General features: G+C 36.2%; 1 protein-coding gene across 2 annotated transcripts in view; it reads left to right on the top strand.

The window, feature by feature from the left end:
* The window catches only part of UBR5 (ubiquitin protein ligase E3 component n-recognin 5), a gene marked incomplete at both ends in the record, with an annotated part of 124,086 nt that overhangs the window by 43,814 nt on the left and 64,704 nt on the right, over window positions 1–15,568 (top strand). The window contains 5 exons of one of the 2 annotated variants that reach the window (XM_084229427.1): window positions 454–573; window positions 4,059–4,248; window positions 4,426–4,585; window positions 5,161–5,310; window positions 7,056–7,267. In XM_084229427.1, coding sequence (XP_084085553.1) covers window positions 454–573; window positions 4,059–4,248; window positions 4,426–4,585; window positions 5,161–5,310; window positions 7,056–7,267 — 832 coding nt within the window. The remainder of the gene's footprint in view (window positions 1–453; window positions 574–4,058; window positions 4,249–4,425; window positions 4,586–5,160; window positions 5,311–7,055; window positions 7,268–15,568) is intronic. The other variant, XM_084229428.1, reaches the window with a different exon arrangement.

A 15,568-nucleotide genomic window follows, 5' to 3' on the forward strand; every position in this document is an offset into this window, starting at 1 on the left:
CCCAAGTCAGATCTGCTCTTTGAAGTAACTTTTTAGGTTATGATAATTCTTTTATATTATCTCCAAATCAGGTAACTCAATTGAAAATGACAGGATCTTTTAAAATTTTTATCTCTATAAATGATGTAATCTTAAAAAGGTTGCTAGATAATACATGATGAGTTTCAGTTGACTGTTTCTAAAGAAAGCAAGATTATTTTTAAAAATCTGCAAAATCAATTTGCAGTTAAGCCATGAAAACTGTTTCAACCAGGAAAGAACATTGAGTTATTATGAGGCTACCATTTAGCTTTGTTCTTTTATATGAAGTGTGAATTTCAGTTGGAGTAATGAGAGAAACTTTAGGCTGGTAATTTATTACAGTAAATCCTAGAGTAGTAGGAGACCTGGCATTCCAGGCTTGTTCTCATTTGGGATTGTACTGTGATTGTTCTACCCTGTGCTTTTCCCCAGGTCAAAGTTGAACAGCACCTCAGGGGCGGGGAGGACATCCAGGCCTGGTAGGACAAGCGACTCCCCGTGGTTTCTCTCAGGTTCTGAGACTCTGGGCAGGCTGGCAGGCAACACTCTGGGGTAAGATGTAACCAAATGATGACATCCACTGGTCTGGGTTATTACTCTGTGAGTTTCTCATTGTGAGTGATCATCTTCAGTATTTTCTAGTGATGGAATGAGGAAACACTCCTGAATTTTGGGCAGGAGCTCATGTTGCTCATGGTGAACCACCATGATAAAAATAACCTCATAGGCTAATTACAATTAACCCAGGTTCTTGACCTTATAAAATAGTATGTCTACATGCGTTTATAATGTCATTTAAAAATTTTAATTATGTCATCTTTGGTATGTCTCATTTGTGATTCATTCCTGGGTGAAAAAAAGGTAACAGGTATTTCTGGTATCCAGATCTGATAGTTCTTTTTAAATTAATTGAGGTTTGTAAATCATGTGACTAATCTTTATAATCTTTAATAAAGCTATTTTTACTTCTTTAATATATTTATAAGATGTATACCATTTAAACTAGATACTGAACTCTTTTTACACTGTATCAAAAGTTGTTATGTTGTCAGTCTAGAGAAATTACAAATTCCTAGCCATATGATTTTTTTTTGATTTTTTTAAAAAAAAAATATTTATTTATTTATTTATTTATTTATTTATTTATGCAAGCACTGGGTACAGTCAGAAGCGCGGGAGGGTGAGAGAATTCACCAGAGACAGAGCAGGGAACAGAACAGGCAGACTGACCAAAGACACTGCTGAGGGGAGCAGCGGGCGGCAGGAGAGGTCTGCGCGCCATGTGGGATCCTCAGCGGTGGCCGGGGATCAAACCGGCGCTGCAGAGGCTGCGGGCAGATTCGCAACCCAGCGCTCAACCTCTGTGCCACCAGGGGAGGCCCCCTAGCCATATGATTTTGCTCATTTTGTGCCTTGATTCTTAAATACCCAGATTTTTCTGAAATTACCCAATTAATGATTTGATAATTCCAAATCAGTTGAGTTAGTATGTTCAAAGGCTGATCAGAGAAGCATAACTAGAAGCAATTTAAATTGTTTTAAAATATAATTAAGGGAGGAGGAAGGTTTAAAACCTTTTTAAATTTTGACACTGAATTTTTAGGTGAAGTTTTAAAAATTGAGATCCCAAGATGCTTACTTTCTTTGTATTTTTTTAATGCTGATTTAAGTTTATTTTGAGGTCAGAAGAAAGTCATTTAGTTGAGTTCATCCTTTAGTACATTTAGTGTAAGAAATCTGGTCTTTATTAAAATTTTATGTATTTTAATGATCTGATGACTGTATATGATGAAGAATTTTGAAAATAATATGTAATAAATAAAATTTTTATTTGATAATTGGGAAAAAGTCTTATATTTGAGAAAGAGCATCATACTATCTGTAAAACTGTATTTTCTTGAAAAATAAAATTTGTTTTTGAATGGCTAGCAAACTATAGCCTGTAGGCTAAATCCAAGCCCTCCTGTTTTGTTGAAATACAATTGCTTGATATTTTACTCAACTGCTTTTGTGATGTCAGAGATGAGTAGTTACCACAAAGACTATTCAGCCCACAAAGACTAAATAAGCTTTTATTCAAGTCTTTATAGGAAAGATTGCTGATCTCTGATTTAGTTTTTCAATTTATGTGGTGGCATTTGTTCCAAATCCTGTACTTTTTATTTATTTTTAACTTTAACTTTCCTTTTTGAAATGATTTTTTTTAAGTTGCATATACTTTCACCCAGCTTCCTCAAATGTTAGTATTTTACATCTTCATAGTATAATTATCAATATCAGAAAATGGATATTGAGGGACTCTCTGGTAGCGCAGCATTTGAGTGGCAGGCTGCGAAGCTGTCCGCAGCTTCTGCATCGCCGGTTCGGTCCCTGACGACTGGCAAGGGTCCCACATGGCGCGCAGACCTCTCCTGCCGCGCCCGCTGCTCCCCTCAGCAATGATTTCATCAGTCTGCCTGTTCTGCTCCCTGCTCTGGTGCTGGTGAATTCTTTCACCCTCCCGTGCTTCTGACTGTATACCCCGATTCTTGTATAAATAAAAAATCTTTAAAGAAAATAAAATTAATGTTGATCATTGCTTATTGATCAGTGCTTAAGCTACAGAGTATATTCACATTTTGCCAGTTGTCCCAGTAATACCCTTTCTCAGTCCAGCATTCGATCGTTGATCCTTTCTCTTTTTCTTGATTTTAATAATGCCTATAGTTGTACTAACCTAACAATCAAGTTTATAGTTAAGACTTGGCCTATGAGCTTTAAATTGCAGGCTGTGAACTGACTGTATGTACTAGGTGTGATTTCCTCATTTGATTTAGAATCACTGCATGTATTGAGTGCTATTAACTGGGATTGAGATTTAAGGATTCATTTAATAAGTAAAATATAGACAGTGAAACTTGGTTTCTCAGACTTTTTAAGTTTAATATTAAAAATTATATAGCTCACTGTAATTATTTTGCTAAATCTAGCACTATCTTTTGTGATCATTGATAAACCTCAGTTATAATCTAAGAATAGTTTAACACTTTAGACTTTCTCTAGATGTCAATTGGTTAGAGGAATATCTAGGAGTAATTGAGGTAGGGAGGCTGCTAAATGTTTGAATTCTGTTAGAGACCTTATACAGTGGTTTGAGAAAAAACCTCGGTATCCTCCATAGTAATTGTCAGGTTAATAGTTAAACCAGAGGTATTTTGTCATTTGTCTTCCAACTTATCTCAGTTGAGGGTTTGTGTAGCTGAGATTACAGATTGCAACTCGTAGTGTTTTTATGGATTAACTAGCTTTGAATGTTTTAGATGGGCAGGTATGTTTTCCACTTTTCATTTATGTAACATGTCTACCCCTCACGGAGATTTGAGTTTGTTGATTTGTAAGGTCTACCCAGCATTCGATGTGTACAGGTATAGTATATCTGATTTGGTTTCCAGCATGACTTGCTTGGAATCAAAGGTGTTATGCATTCCTTGGTGGAAATACCAAATCATATCTGTTAGCTATGTAATTTATTGTCCAAACTGGGCATTTTGGAGTAAAGTACATAATTAGGATTGGCCAGTAGACTTAAATTGGCATTGTCTAAGGCAAATTGGGACATAGGACCCAAAGTGGTCTTTTTCAGATTCTTTTCTAAGAAGTTCTGCAGGAGGGTTCTGATATAGAGAGAAGACCCTCTTATGTGGAGATTTGAGGTCCAAAGGGGAAATTGTCTGCTCTTGGCATGGAAGCAGGTACTGAACTAACCTCCTTATATTATTTTAGCAGTGAGGAACCCCTTAGCTCCCCCATAGCTCAAGAGCTACTACTGATGGGCTATCCCAGATGTGAACCTGGCTTCCTAGGGTGGTCTGAGTTGCTGCTAAGCAACACAGAATGCTCAATCTTAGGCCTTTAGGCCCATATATAGCTAACAGTTTGGGAGACAGTGTGCCAGTTGTGGTATATTCGTGGAATAGAACACTGCACAGCAAAGAAAAAGGAATAAAGTACTGCTGCATTAAAAAATGCTAATTCTGTATAAATTCTCCAATATTTAGAAGTCGCTGGAGTTCTGGAGTGGGTGGAAGTGGAGGAGGATCCTCTGGTAGGTCATCAGCTGGAGCTCGAGATTCCCGCCGACAGACTCGAGTTATTCGGACAGGACGGGATCGAGGGTCTGGGCTTTTGGGCAGTCAGCCACAGCCAGTTATTCCAGCATCTGTCATTCCAGAGGAGCTGATTTCACAGGTATGGATCTTATAGCTCACTTAGGAAAACAGGACAGGCTAAGATTTAAATGAATATAGTGGGCTGTAGTCGTGAATCATATCATGAGTATGAAATACTGCTTTCCTGTCTCATTTTGATAAAGATTTAATCAAAGGAGAACTAGCATATCACTTTATTTTTTTATTTTTATTTTAGGCCCAAGTTGTTTTACAAGGTAAATCTAGAAGTGTCATTATTCGGGAACTTCAGCGAACAAATCTTGATGTAAACCTTGCTGTAAATAACTTACTTAGCCGGGATGATGAAGATGGAGATGATGGGGATGATACAGCCAGTGAATCTTACCTGCCTGGAGGTTGGTGGATCACCATCATGGTTTTCTCATTTCTAGAGGGAGACTTTTTCCCACTGGGAAATGGAATGTTAAAGTACAGTGGATTGTCTGACAATTCTTTCCAAAGTGATAGATATTTCTCGTTGATGTGTTCGATTTGACTAAAAAATATTTTCAAGGGAACATGGGGAAGTATTTTTGTGTTTGGATCCAGTAGAGACATGCATATAACCATGTGCTTTTATCACTGACAGATGTCTCTGGAATGTTGCTTTTTGATGTTCTTATTACTAAATAACATTTCTATTTTGACTTCATTGTGTTTAACTATGTCACAGATATCTTAAATAGTTACCTCTTGTTTTCTTAAGATTATTTGGTAGATAATGCAAGAAACAAACATGTATTCTTGATGTTCCTTAAAAATCTGTGTTAATAATCTGAACTTTATTTCCTAGGTAGTTATTGCTTCTTTCCCCCCAAACAATGTTAGTAGTCGGTCCCTGATTTAAAGTTTTACTTTTCAGTCCATCTTTCAATGATCTACAGATGTTTTTTTCTGTATCTACTTCATTTATATTTGTTTCTGTTTGTAGAAGATCTTATGTCTCTTCTTGATGCTGACATTCATTCTGCCCACCCAAGTGTCATTATTGATGCAGATGCCATGTTTTCTGAAGATATTAGCTATTTTGGTTACCCTTCTTTTCGTCGATCGTCGCTTTCCAGGCTAGGCTCATCTCGAGGTAATTTTGCATTTATTTTTTGTGATCATTGGCTGACTGTATGAAGAGATAGTGGTAGCACTGACTGTATTTGAACATTTAATATGACAGTAGATGACATCATTACATATTAGGTTTGGGGGGCTTTGACATTAAAACTAGTTACTTTTTATTTTCAAGAGCCACAATAGTACTTTAAGATTAGATTATCTTATCTACATTGTGGAATACATATCAGAGGTTATGACTAAATCATATTTTTAACCAGGGATATGGATTCTGAACTAAAAGCAGAATTCTACTTTATGTGACATGCAGCATTCAGAAAACAAGTCTTTTCAGTTTTTTTAATTTAAAATAAAGGGATCATTCTGTTTATTTTAAATCCTGGTTAGATTGAAGTGTGAAATACATAAAAGCATTCTGGAATGGAATTGGCCAACAATAAATACATAGAGATGTTTAGCTTGTTAAAATGTTTTCAATAGTTTGAAATCCTTAAAAAATAGAGTAACAAAACAAGGGCTAGAAACAGATTTTGAAATCATACAGATATAAGCTTTTCTCTGCATATCTTGGTACCAATTCAGTTTGCATTTTAACTTTCTTGAGTCAATAGTTTTCAGAACGTAAAACTGCTTGAGTCAAATATGGACAAGAATCAGCTTTATCATTTACTAATCATTAGAAAGCTAGAAAAGGTGCCATGTTATATTAAGAACTTGCTGCAAATAATCAGTACTTAAAAGTAGAACTTTAAAATGACAAACCTATTATGATCTAAATATACTTAAGATATTATGTAATGGCTTAAAAATATAAATATGTATTTTACTGCCTTAAATACATCAAGTATTGCTTTTTCAAATATTCAATATGTAATACAAATAACTCCTAAATTTCTCCCTTTTGCTTTTCTTTTGGTCATTCTCTGTAGGCATTACTTTAGTTTAAATCGTATGAAGTTGCTGGTACTCAACCATTTTTTTACTTTTGTGTATGGCAAGTTCATATGGTTAAAGTTAATACAGCCTTGCATCTTTGTTGTCTAAGTCTTGGGAAATTCATTTTAATTACCCACTTATAAAAATAATACATGATCAAACTTGGGGAATAAATGGGTTTAGAGAGTTTGTAACCCAGTTGCATGGGAAGCAATTTTGTAAGGAAATATTCCTACAGAGATCCTTAAAAGGAAAAAAAAAAGCTTGTCTAATTTTCAAAAACTTTTAAGAAAGACATCCATAAAAATCTAGCCTATAAAAATGACTCTAAACAGGGATTTGGATTATCAAAAATATTATAGTTAATGGATTTGTATTTTAACTTTCCAGCTCATTTTAATTAGATGATTTTCTAACAGATACTCTTTTGATTTACTTCTATGTCTAATGTGTTGAAGTTTATGCATATTTTCTATAGAAAGCAAAAACTGTTAATGGTAAACATTTTAAGTGAAAGCCCAAAATTTTAAACACCAATTAGAAGCCCCCAAATCCAGTTTAAAATAAAGCAGTTGTGCTCTTAAAAATAAGTAGCTGGAATTGAGACGTGTGCTTTACATAGTTCTTAAACTTGCTAGTTCATAATTTTCATATATATGCTTAAAAGAGTTAATATTTTGAATGTTGCATGTCAGACCTATTAGATATACATTCATATTACATTTTTGTGAGTAGATAAACTGCTGTTAGTTGCATCCTGAAGGGTCTTTACTAGAGAGTGGCTTACTTTTATCCCACTGGTGTGACCCAATTGCATACCAGTTCTCCTTCTTCCCTTAGAGAGAGACTCTGAGCTGTTGCGTGAACGTGAATCAGTTTTACGTTTACGTGAAAGAAGGTGGCTTGATGGAGCCTCATTTGATAATGAAAGGGGCTCTACCAGCAAGGAAGGAGAGCCCAACTTGGATAAGAAGAATACACCTGTTCAAAGTCCAGTATCTCTAGGAGAAGATTTGCAGTGGTGGCCTGATAAGGTATTTGGGAAAACCTCCCACCCTTTCAATTTAAATGGATTCATCTCAAAACCCCCTCAACGAAGTTTGTTTTATTTCAGAATTTTGTACTAACATCCTGGGGGGGAAAAAAAACGAGATACAGACACAGAGTGGTATCTTTTATTATAAAATATAAGTAGAGTATATTTGGCAATACGTGAGTCATCTTATGTTTAGTGGTGCTATTTAAATTTTTTTCTACTTGAAGTTAATCAGAGAAATTGAAAGGTAGTTCCACATAACACATGAACATTCTGTTTCTAGATTTCTTTTCTCATGATCACTATTAACTGTCGTAGAATTGGTAGAAATTTGTTTTATAATGACAGGCAGCCCTCAGTTTCTGCAGGGCAAGTTTGTGGTCATTGATAGAAGTATTCATGTCATATCAAGATTAGGGATCCTTGTTTCTTTGAGTCATTAGCTGTCCTGTGTGATGGCAGTGAATTCTGATAGGCCCTTTGCTTTAAATGCTGTGGGAAACAAAGCAGACTGAACAGTAATGGACTGGGGGAGTTCTGCCCTGCATCCTGAGGAGTAGTGCAATGACTGGCTTCTAGAAAATATCCATAACTTGTTAAATTGATTGGAATATTTTAAAAATCTGCCACTATCACAAGTGAAAAAAGAATCTATGCATCTTGTTGATTGTATGTAGGTTTCATTGTTTTAAATGATTGGTAATTCACCTTTAAAGACTGTGTTGGAAACCATGTATTTTTTACCTATGTTTTTGGAGTGCCTGTTTCTTTCCTTTTTCCAGAATCAGTTGGGTAGGAAATTTTAAGTAGAAGTAAAAGAAGATGAAAACTTTGAGGTTAATCTCTAACAGATGAGGAGATTCTGATATGGTTTCTGTTCCTTCTTGAAGTTGAACTTGAATTTGGGATATTAAAAGAAAATATTATTTAACATTCTGAATTTATTTTTCATAGTTATTGTAAATCTTGATGTACTTCATTTTATCTTCCTCTGCATTCAGCTCACGTGGAAAGCTTGAATGCAAGAAGGAACTTGAATTTTAATCAGTCTTTTTGTAAGCAAAAGGTTATTCTGTTTTCTTTGGCAGCTGACAAACTTCCCCTGAATTGTAATCTCTTATTTCCATAAAACTAGAAATGTTTCAAGTTCTACTTTTACTTCATATGGTAGAAGGTGATTTTTAAACCAGTGGTAATTTTCTTTTCCTTTTTATTTATTTTTTTCCTGTATATCTTTCTGACTTTTACTATTCTGTCTGGGTCATGTTAAGGCTGTCTACTTCATAGTCACTCTTCATATTCATACTGGCAGGAAGAAAAAAACTCATCATTCCTGTTTTAGTACTCTGGTGCATATATGTTGGTCTTGGCTTTTTTGTCATGTACTACTTTTGATTAATGAAACTGTTTTGAACATTACAAGTTTAGTAAGCTTTTTTCCCTGGTTCTTTTGTGCTGTTAGATTTAGCCAGACTTTGTGGGCCTTTAGTGATAGACACAACTTGTTTTTAGAGACAAGTTGCTTAGTGCATTATGAACTCTTGACACTGTATAGATTTTACTGAGTGTTTTATTTCCTTGGATTGTGTAGACACCCAATGAAGGAAGAGTAGCACTATGTGAAACAAAATATATGTTATATCTACCTTTTTATTTTATTAAACCCTAGTTTAAAATATTGTCATTGAAAAAGAACCACATTTTAATTCCGTTCAGAGACAGAAAGCTAAACTTTATTTAACTGATAAATATTATCACCGTTATCAACAAATACTATTAGATGCTTATGTGCCAGGGCTGAGTGATATACCCAGAAAGAGAATGCAGTTTTTAAAGGGAATAAAGACCTTATCATCAAGTAACTTTAGGACAACATACAAGGGCATAAGATGAATATTACATGAAGAAATGGAAAGTATAAAGTATGAAGGACTGTATTTGATTCTCCACCAATAAGGTAGGACCCTAAGGAGTAGAAGGCTTTTGTGTAGAGCTTGATAGTGGATAGAGTGTGCCAGGAGACAATGTGTCAGCATGTGCTACGAACTTCAAAGTAGTGTCTGTCCATCTCTGTCCCTCTCTCTTCAGCTTCCTCTCCTCTTTTTCATGGTCAAAATTTGCATTCCAACTTCAATTCAGAAATATTTTTTAAAGTGTAAGTTTGACTAGTACCATGATATTTTTCCTTATTTTGTTCTTGTAAATGATAAATCCATTCAAATATTATGTGGATTAACACTGATTTTCCCAACACTTATTGAGAGAAACAGCCACTTCAGAATTTCACCATTTTGTAAGCTTATAAAGTTCCCTAAATGGTGGAATGTTTTCTTTTCTCAAGCTTTAATACAGTAGTGTAATGTTGAACTGAAAATGTTTAAGAACCTTAAACTTCAAGTATTTCTGTGAATTATCCTTTGAAAAGTTAAGTGTTGAATTATCCTTTGTTAAATGTCGAAAATAATATAAATGCAAGTTGTCATGGGGATGTTAAAATTTCATGAAGACAGAAGTGTGGGAGTCATTTAATCAGTGTTAATTTAGTAGCCTGGATTAAATGTATGGTATGTGTTAGATTTTTTGCTTAAGTGTTAGGGCGAAAGTTTTGTAGGGAGGCAGAAAAGTGATATTAATACTTCCTAGTAAGTACCATAACAGAATTAGGTCAAGAGGCTTGGGAGGAATTGCAGGAAGCCACATAGAGTGTGGACAGTAGAGTCAGACTACCAGATTCATATCTTGGTCTAGCACATACTAGGTATGTGACCTTGTTTGAATACGTTAGCCTCCTTGTGATTTAGTTTTCTTCACTGTAAGATGGGGGTGAAAAAGGTTTTCACCTCATGGGATTCTCAGGGAATGAAAAGAGTTATTAAATGTAATGTGTAAAGAGCAAGAAAAATAGGCAGCTTCTGCAGATCATGAAAGGTGAGAACCCACTGGGTTTGGGTATTCCAGGTAGGTCCATGGGGCATTAGTATTTTTTTTTTTTAAAGATTATTTTTATACAAGAACCGGGGTACAGGCCAGATGTGAGGTAGGGTGAGAGGATTCACCAGAGACAGAGTGGGAGACAGAACAGGCAGACTGATGAACTACACTGCTGAGGGGAGCAGCGGGCGAGATAAGAGAGGTCTTCTGCGCCATGTGGGACCCTCGGCGGCCGGCTGGGATCGAACCGGCGCGGCAGAGGCTGTGGGCAGCTTCACAGCGCGGTGCTTAACGGCCTGTGCCACCAGGGGAGGCCCAGCATTAGTATTTTTGTGTGTAGGCTCTCTCCTAGTAGATTACTGGGCACAACTGAGAGAAATAAAGACCATGCCCTTTGTGTGACTGGACCAGAATGCAAGTAATTAAAAAATATTTTTATTACAGTAAAATTTAACATAATAGGAAATTGGCAAACTAGTCTATATATGTACCAAAGAAAGAAGTGGAGAAAGTCCCTAAGTCTGTGCCTCTCAATCCAAGTTCCTAGGGTTTACTAGTCAAATTTATACTTTATGTGCTATATATAGGTTTATCCCAAAATACTAACCTTTTTTGTTGTTGTTCAATAAATGGTGCTGGGAAAACTGGGTTGCTACATGCAAAAGAATGAAGCTTGACTACTACCTAACATCATGCACATGCACAAAAACCAACTCAAAATGGATTAAAGAACTAGACATAAGACCTGAAACCATAAAATACATAGAAGGAAATATAGGCGAACCACTACATGGTATGCACATCAAAGACATCTTTACAGACACATCACCCAAAGCAGTGATAGTGAAGGCAAAGATAAACAGCTGGGACTACATCAAATTAAAGAGCTTCTGCACAGCTAAAGAGACAATAACCTAAACAAAAAGAAACCCCACCGACTGGGAGAACATTTTTGCACACAACACTAATGATAAAGGACTGATCACAAAAATCTATAAAGAGCTGATGAGACTTAACAAAAACAAAGAAAATCCAGTCAAAAAATGGGCAGAAGAGCTAAAAAGAAACTTCTCTGAAGAGGAAATGCAAATGGCCAACAGGCATATGAAAAAATGTTCAACATCACTTGTAATCAGGGAAATGCAAATCAAAACTACCATGAGATACCATCTCGCACCAGTGAGAATGGCACATAGTAAAAAAACTAGCAACAACAAATGTTGGTGAGGTTGTGGAGAAAAAGGAACTCTCCTGCACTGTTGGTGGGAGTGCAAACTGGTCCAACCACTATGGAGAGCTGTGTGGAGATTTCTGGACCTACTAAACATAGAGCTTCCATATGATCCAGCAATTCCACTCCTAGGTATTTACCCAAAGGACACAGAAACATCAATTCCAAAGAGCACCTGCACCCCTATGTTTATAGTGGCACTATTTACAATAGCTAAGCTTTGGGACAACCCAAATGCCCAAAAATAGATGACTGGATCAAGAAGATGTGGTACATATACACCATGGAATATTACTCAGCATTCAAAAAAGATAAACACATGCAATTTGCAGCAACATGGATGGTGCTGGAAGGGATCATGCTCAGCGAAATAAGCCAAAATACTATTTAATACCACTCCTATTCTCCCCCCCACCTCAACATTTTTCTCTCCATTCCTGTCCTTTCCCCTCTTTTGTTATTATACTTTATATATCTGGTAATTTCTTTGATCACTGTTACTCTGATGACACAATGAAATCTTTTAATTAGGTGATTATCTAACATGACTATTATCACTTCTTAGTCATTTTTGCAGTTCACATTTCTCAAACTAGAAATTTAGTTCTGTGTGCTGTCTGTCTACATGGAAATTGTAACTATGAATGTATTTGTACCAACCTACTTTCAGTAAGAATAGGCAGATGAAAAAATGTTCAACATCCCTTATAATCAGGGAAATGCAATTCAAAACCACAATGAGGTGCCAACTTACGCCAGTAAGAATGGTACATATCAAAAAAATGAGCATCAACAAATATTGGCGAGGATGTGGTGAAAAAGGAACTCTCCTACATTGCTGGTGGGAGTGTAAACTGGTGTAACCACAATGGAAAGCTGTCTGGAGCTTCCTCAGTCTACTAAAGATGGAGATAACATTTGACCCAGCTCCTAGTGATCTACCCACAGGACCCAAAAACAGTGATTCAAAAGAATACCTGTACCCCTGTGTTTATTGCAATACTATTTATAATAGGTAAAACATAGAAACCACCCAACTACCCAAAAATAGATGATTGGATCAAGAAGATGTGGTGTATATATATATATATATATATATACACACACAATGGAATACTTACTATTCAGCAATCAAAAAAGAAAACTCATGCCATTTGCGGCAACACGGATGGAGCTAGAAGGAATTATGCTCAGTGAAATAAGTCAGAGGAAGAAGAAAAATATCTGATGGTTTCACTTATAGGAGGAACATAGGGGAACCAAATAAGACATCAGGGGGAAAAATAATAACAATACAAAACAAAAACAGGCAATTATAAACCAGAGACATCCTACAGGGGAGGAGGAAGAAAGAGGGATCGGAGGGAGGAAGGGAAGAGCACAGGGGACTGAGGTGATGGTGCACAGGTGCATTGGCGAAGGAAATTCTGTGGGGTCTACACCTGAGGGGTGGTGAGCAAACATTGTTTAAAAATGAACAGTGATATAAAATATATATACATTAAAAAAAAGAACTTAAAAGTGACTTAAAAATGGAATTATAATAGTATCAAAGGCTTAAAAGTAGAATGCAGAAATAAGAGCTAAGTAATAAATATTGAAGGGATAACAAATCAAATCTGTCTAATTTAAAGGATGCCCACATCCTTTATTTTCGGTCAGTTCTCAGAGAAAAGCTTGGTAAGAGTTATATAGTGGGTGTTAAATCAGTACTGTTAGTTTATAGTCATAATCTTATTGTTCTGAATTTACTTTTGTGTAGTCTGGTAAAATAAGAAAATTTATTCCCACTAGCCTACTTCATTGTAGAGTTGTATGTTATTCTTAGTTTCTTTGAGCTGTGTTGAGAGGGGTTACTCCATGACATTTACTTCAGCTGTTTGGAATACCCATGTAGTTGGAACCAGTTGATCAAGCTTGATCATGCTGTAAGTTGGGTGCAGGAGGTTTCAGTTTTTTTAATCGATGCTTGGGAGCTTCCAGGAAGTATGTGTTAAAAGTTAGGTGTGTCAAAAATGTAATTTAATAATGAAAAGAGCAAAAAGGGAAATGATCATAAATAGGAAAATAAGCCAGACATAAGGACAATGTGGAAAAGAAGAATAGTAGATAGCAAGGAGAAATGAAGTGTAAATAAGAACATTTGACCAAATTATAAAGTATAACCTGTTGTTGTATTCCTTTCATCCGAACCATAATATATAGTACATTGCTATTGGAGCTGGTACTTAATGATACAACTCAAGTATTTGCTAATAGTAGGAAACTTTTTAAAAAAATAAAAAGCGAGTTTTATGGGAAGAAATCTAGGGCTAACATGACTCTTTCAAAATATAAGTTACTAAATGTAGATGTGGTCAGTAGAAGTGCATGTTGCTGGGCTTGAGAGATTTTTTTTTTTAATCTTTTGGCTACTAGGTAATTTCCATCATATTTTTAGCACCTTCCCTTTTCTTCCGGGAGGGATTTCTAAATGATTGATGATCATTTAGTGTTACTTAATTGAACATTTACTGACTCTACTTGATTTTTGGTTAAAAAGAGAGCTACAAACTACTGATCTTTAAGGAAACTTGCTTATCTACTTTTTCCAGTTGGGTTGAAGCAGGTCCCAACTTGCTCAGATGCAGCTGTTAGTATTTCATTAAAACAACAAAAGCATTGTTTTCTGTGACCTTGTGAAATGAGTGTGCTAAAATACTTTTCCTTTGTGGGTTTTGAAGATCTTGTATTTCTCGTCATTGAAATCTAAAGCAGACAAAGAGCAGTGGCTGATTTCATCTTTAGTGGTTGTACTGTCCATCTGCATGTCCATATTGGGTTTTCAGGGCCTTTGGGGTTAAATGAGCTCATTTGGGACTTAGCATTCTGTGGAGCATTGCCTACCTTGAAGAATACAGCCAAGTTAGTTTTGAAAGGGCCTGTGTACCATGGTCTTGCTATAGGGCTGATTTAGTCAGGATTATATTGTTCTAGGAAGGCATTTACTCAAAGAAGTTGGAGTTAAAATTGATTTGTTCATTTAGTTGTCATTGTGCTCTTACCAGGTGCTTTGTAACAAGGTGACCTGTGGGAATGTACAGTATGGACTGGTCTACAAGGAACTCAGTGAGGAAGACAACCATTCCCATACAAAATAGATGTTTGTAAGAGTGAATATAAGGTGTAAGGTTTCAAAGTATGGAATGACTACCACTTGGGAGATTTGGCAAAGACTCAGCAGAGGACATGACATTTAAACAACATTTTAAGGCTAAATAGGTGTTGATTAAGATGCAAAGGCATTCCAAACTTAACAGTATGTTTGGATATTGGCCTAGAGTCATGGGCCTAGAGTCATGGAAGGTTAAGGTGTTTGTGGAACGAGAAAGTCAGAATTGCTTCTTTTGGAAAGGAGTAGAAGAGGTAGGATGATGCAAGACTGTAATGGGCCTTAGAAACTTGCCATGGGATTAAGATGTGGTTTTGCAGTCACCAGGAAGCCAGTAGAGTCCTTACAGAAATGAAGTGATGAGATTAATGGAAATTTGTTTATTTTTAAGTAGACAAACACTATTGGATGGTGAAAAACAGGAACAGGAAAAGTCTAGTCAGTTTTAAGATTGGTGGAATTGTTAAAGAAGGAATTTTGTGAATCTTAACCAGAGCAGAGGAGACAGGAAGAAGGGATGACTCAGAGGAATTTGAGACAAATGTAGCACTACCGTCACTATATTGTTGAGAGCAAAGGATTGGTTGAAGAGGGACTTAGGTGCCCATGTCTCTCATGTTACAGAATGGGTGGTGGGTATCATTCATAGAGAATGGGACAAAAGTAATGTGCAGCTTTGGAGGAGATGTTCTGATGCTTTTGAGACATTAAGGTGGATAGTTTTCTTGTAGGTTAGCCTGGAAATGGGGATTTACATATTTAAAATCCTGGTACCCTAGTGGTTGCGGTCATTTAGGCTGAGGGTGGAGCAGAATTTGAATAACGGACAGAATCTGGGGTGGGGGGTGAGGGGATATGGTTGTATAAGGGAGGTATAGAAAATGGTCGTGAATGTAGGAGGAAGCTGAATGGAAAGTGACCTGTGAACAGGTGGAGAAGAGGTCCCTGAATAGTTGATAAACAGGGCCAAGTGGTTGGAAGAGTTT

This window comes from Talpa europaea, assembly GCF_964194135.1.
Source record: "Talpa europaea genome assembly, chromosome: 3".
NCBI classification, from domain to species: domain Eukaryota; kingdom Metazoa; phylum Chordata; class Mammalia; order Eulipotyphla; family Talpidae; genus Talpa; species Talpa europaea.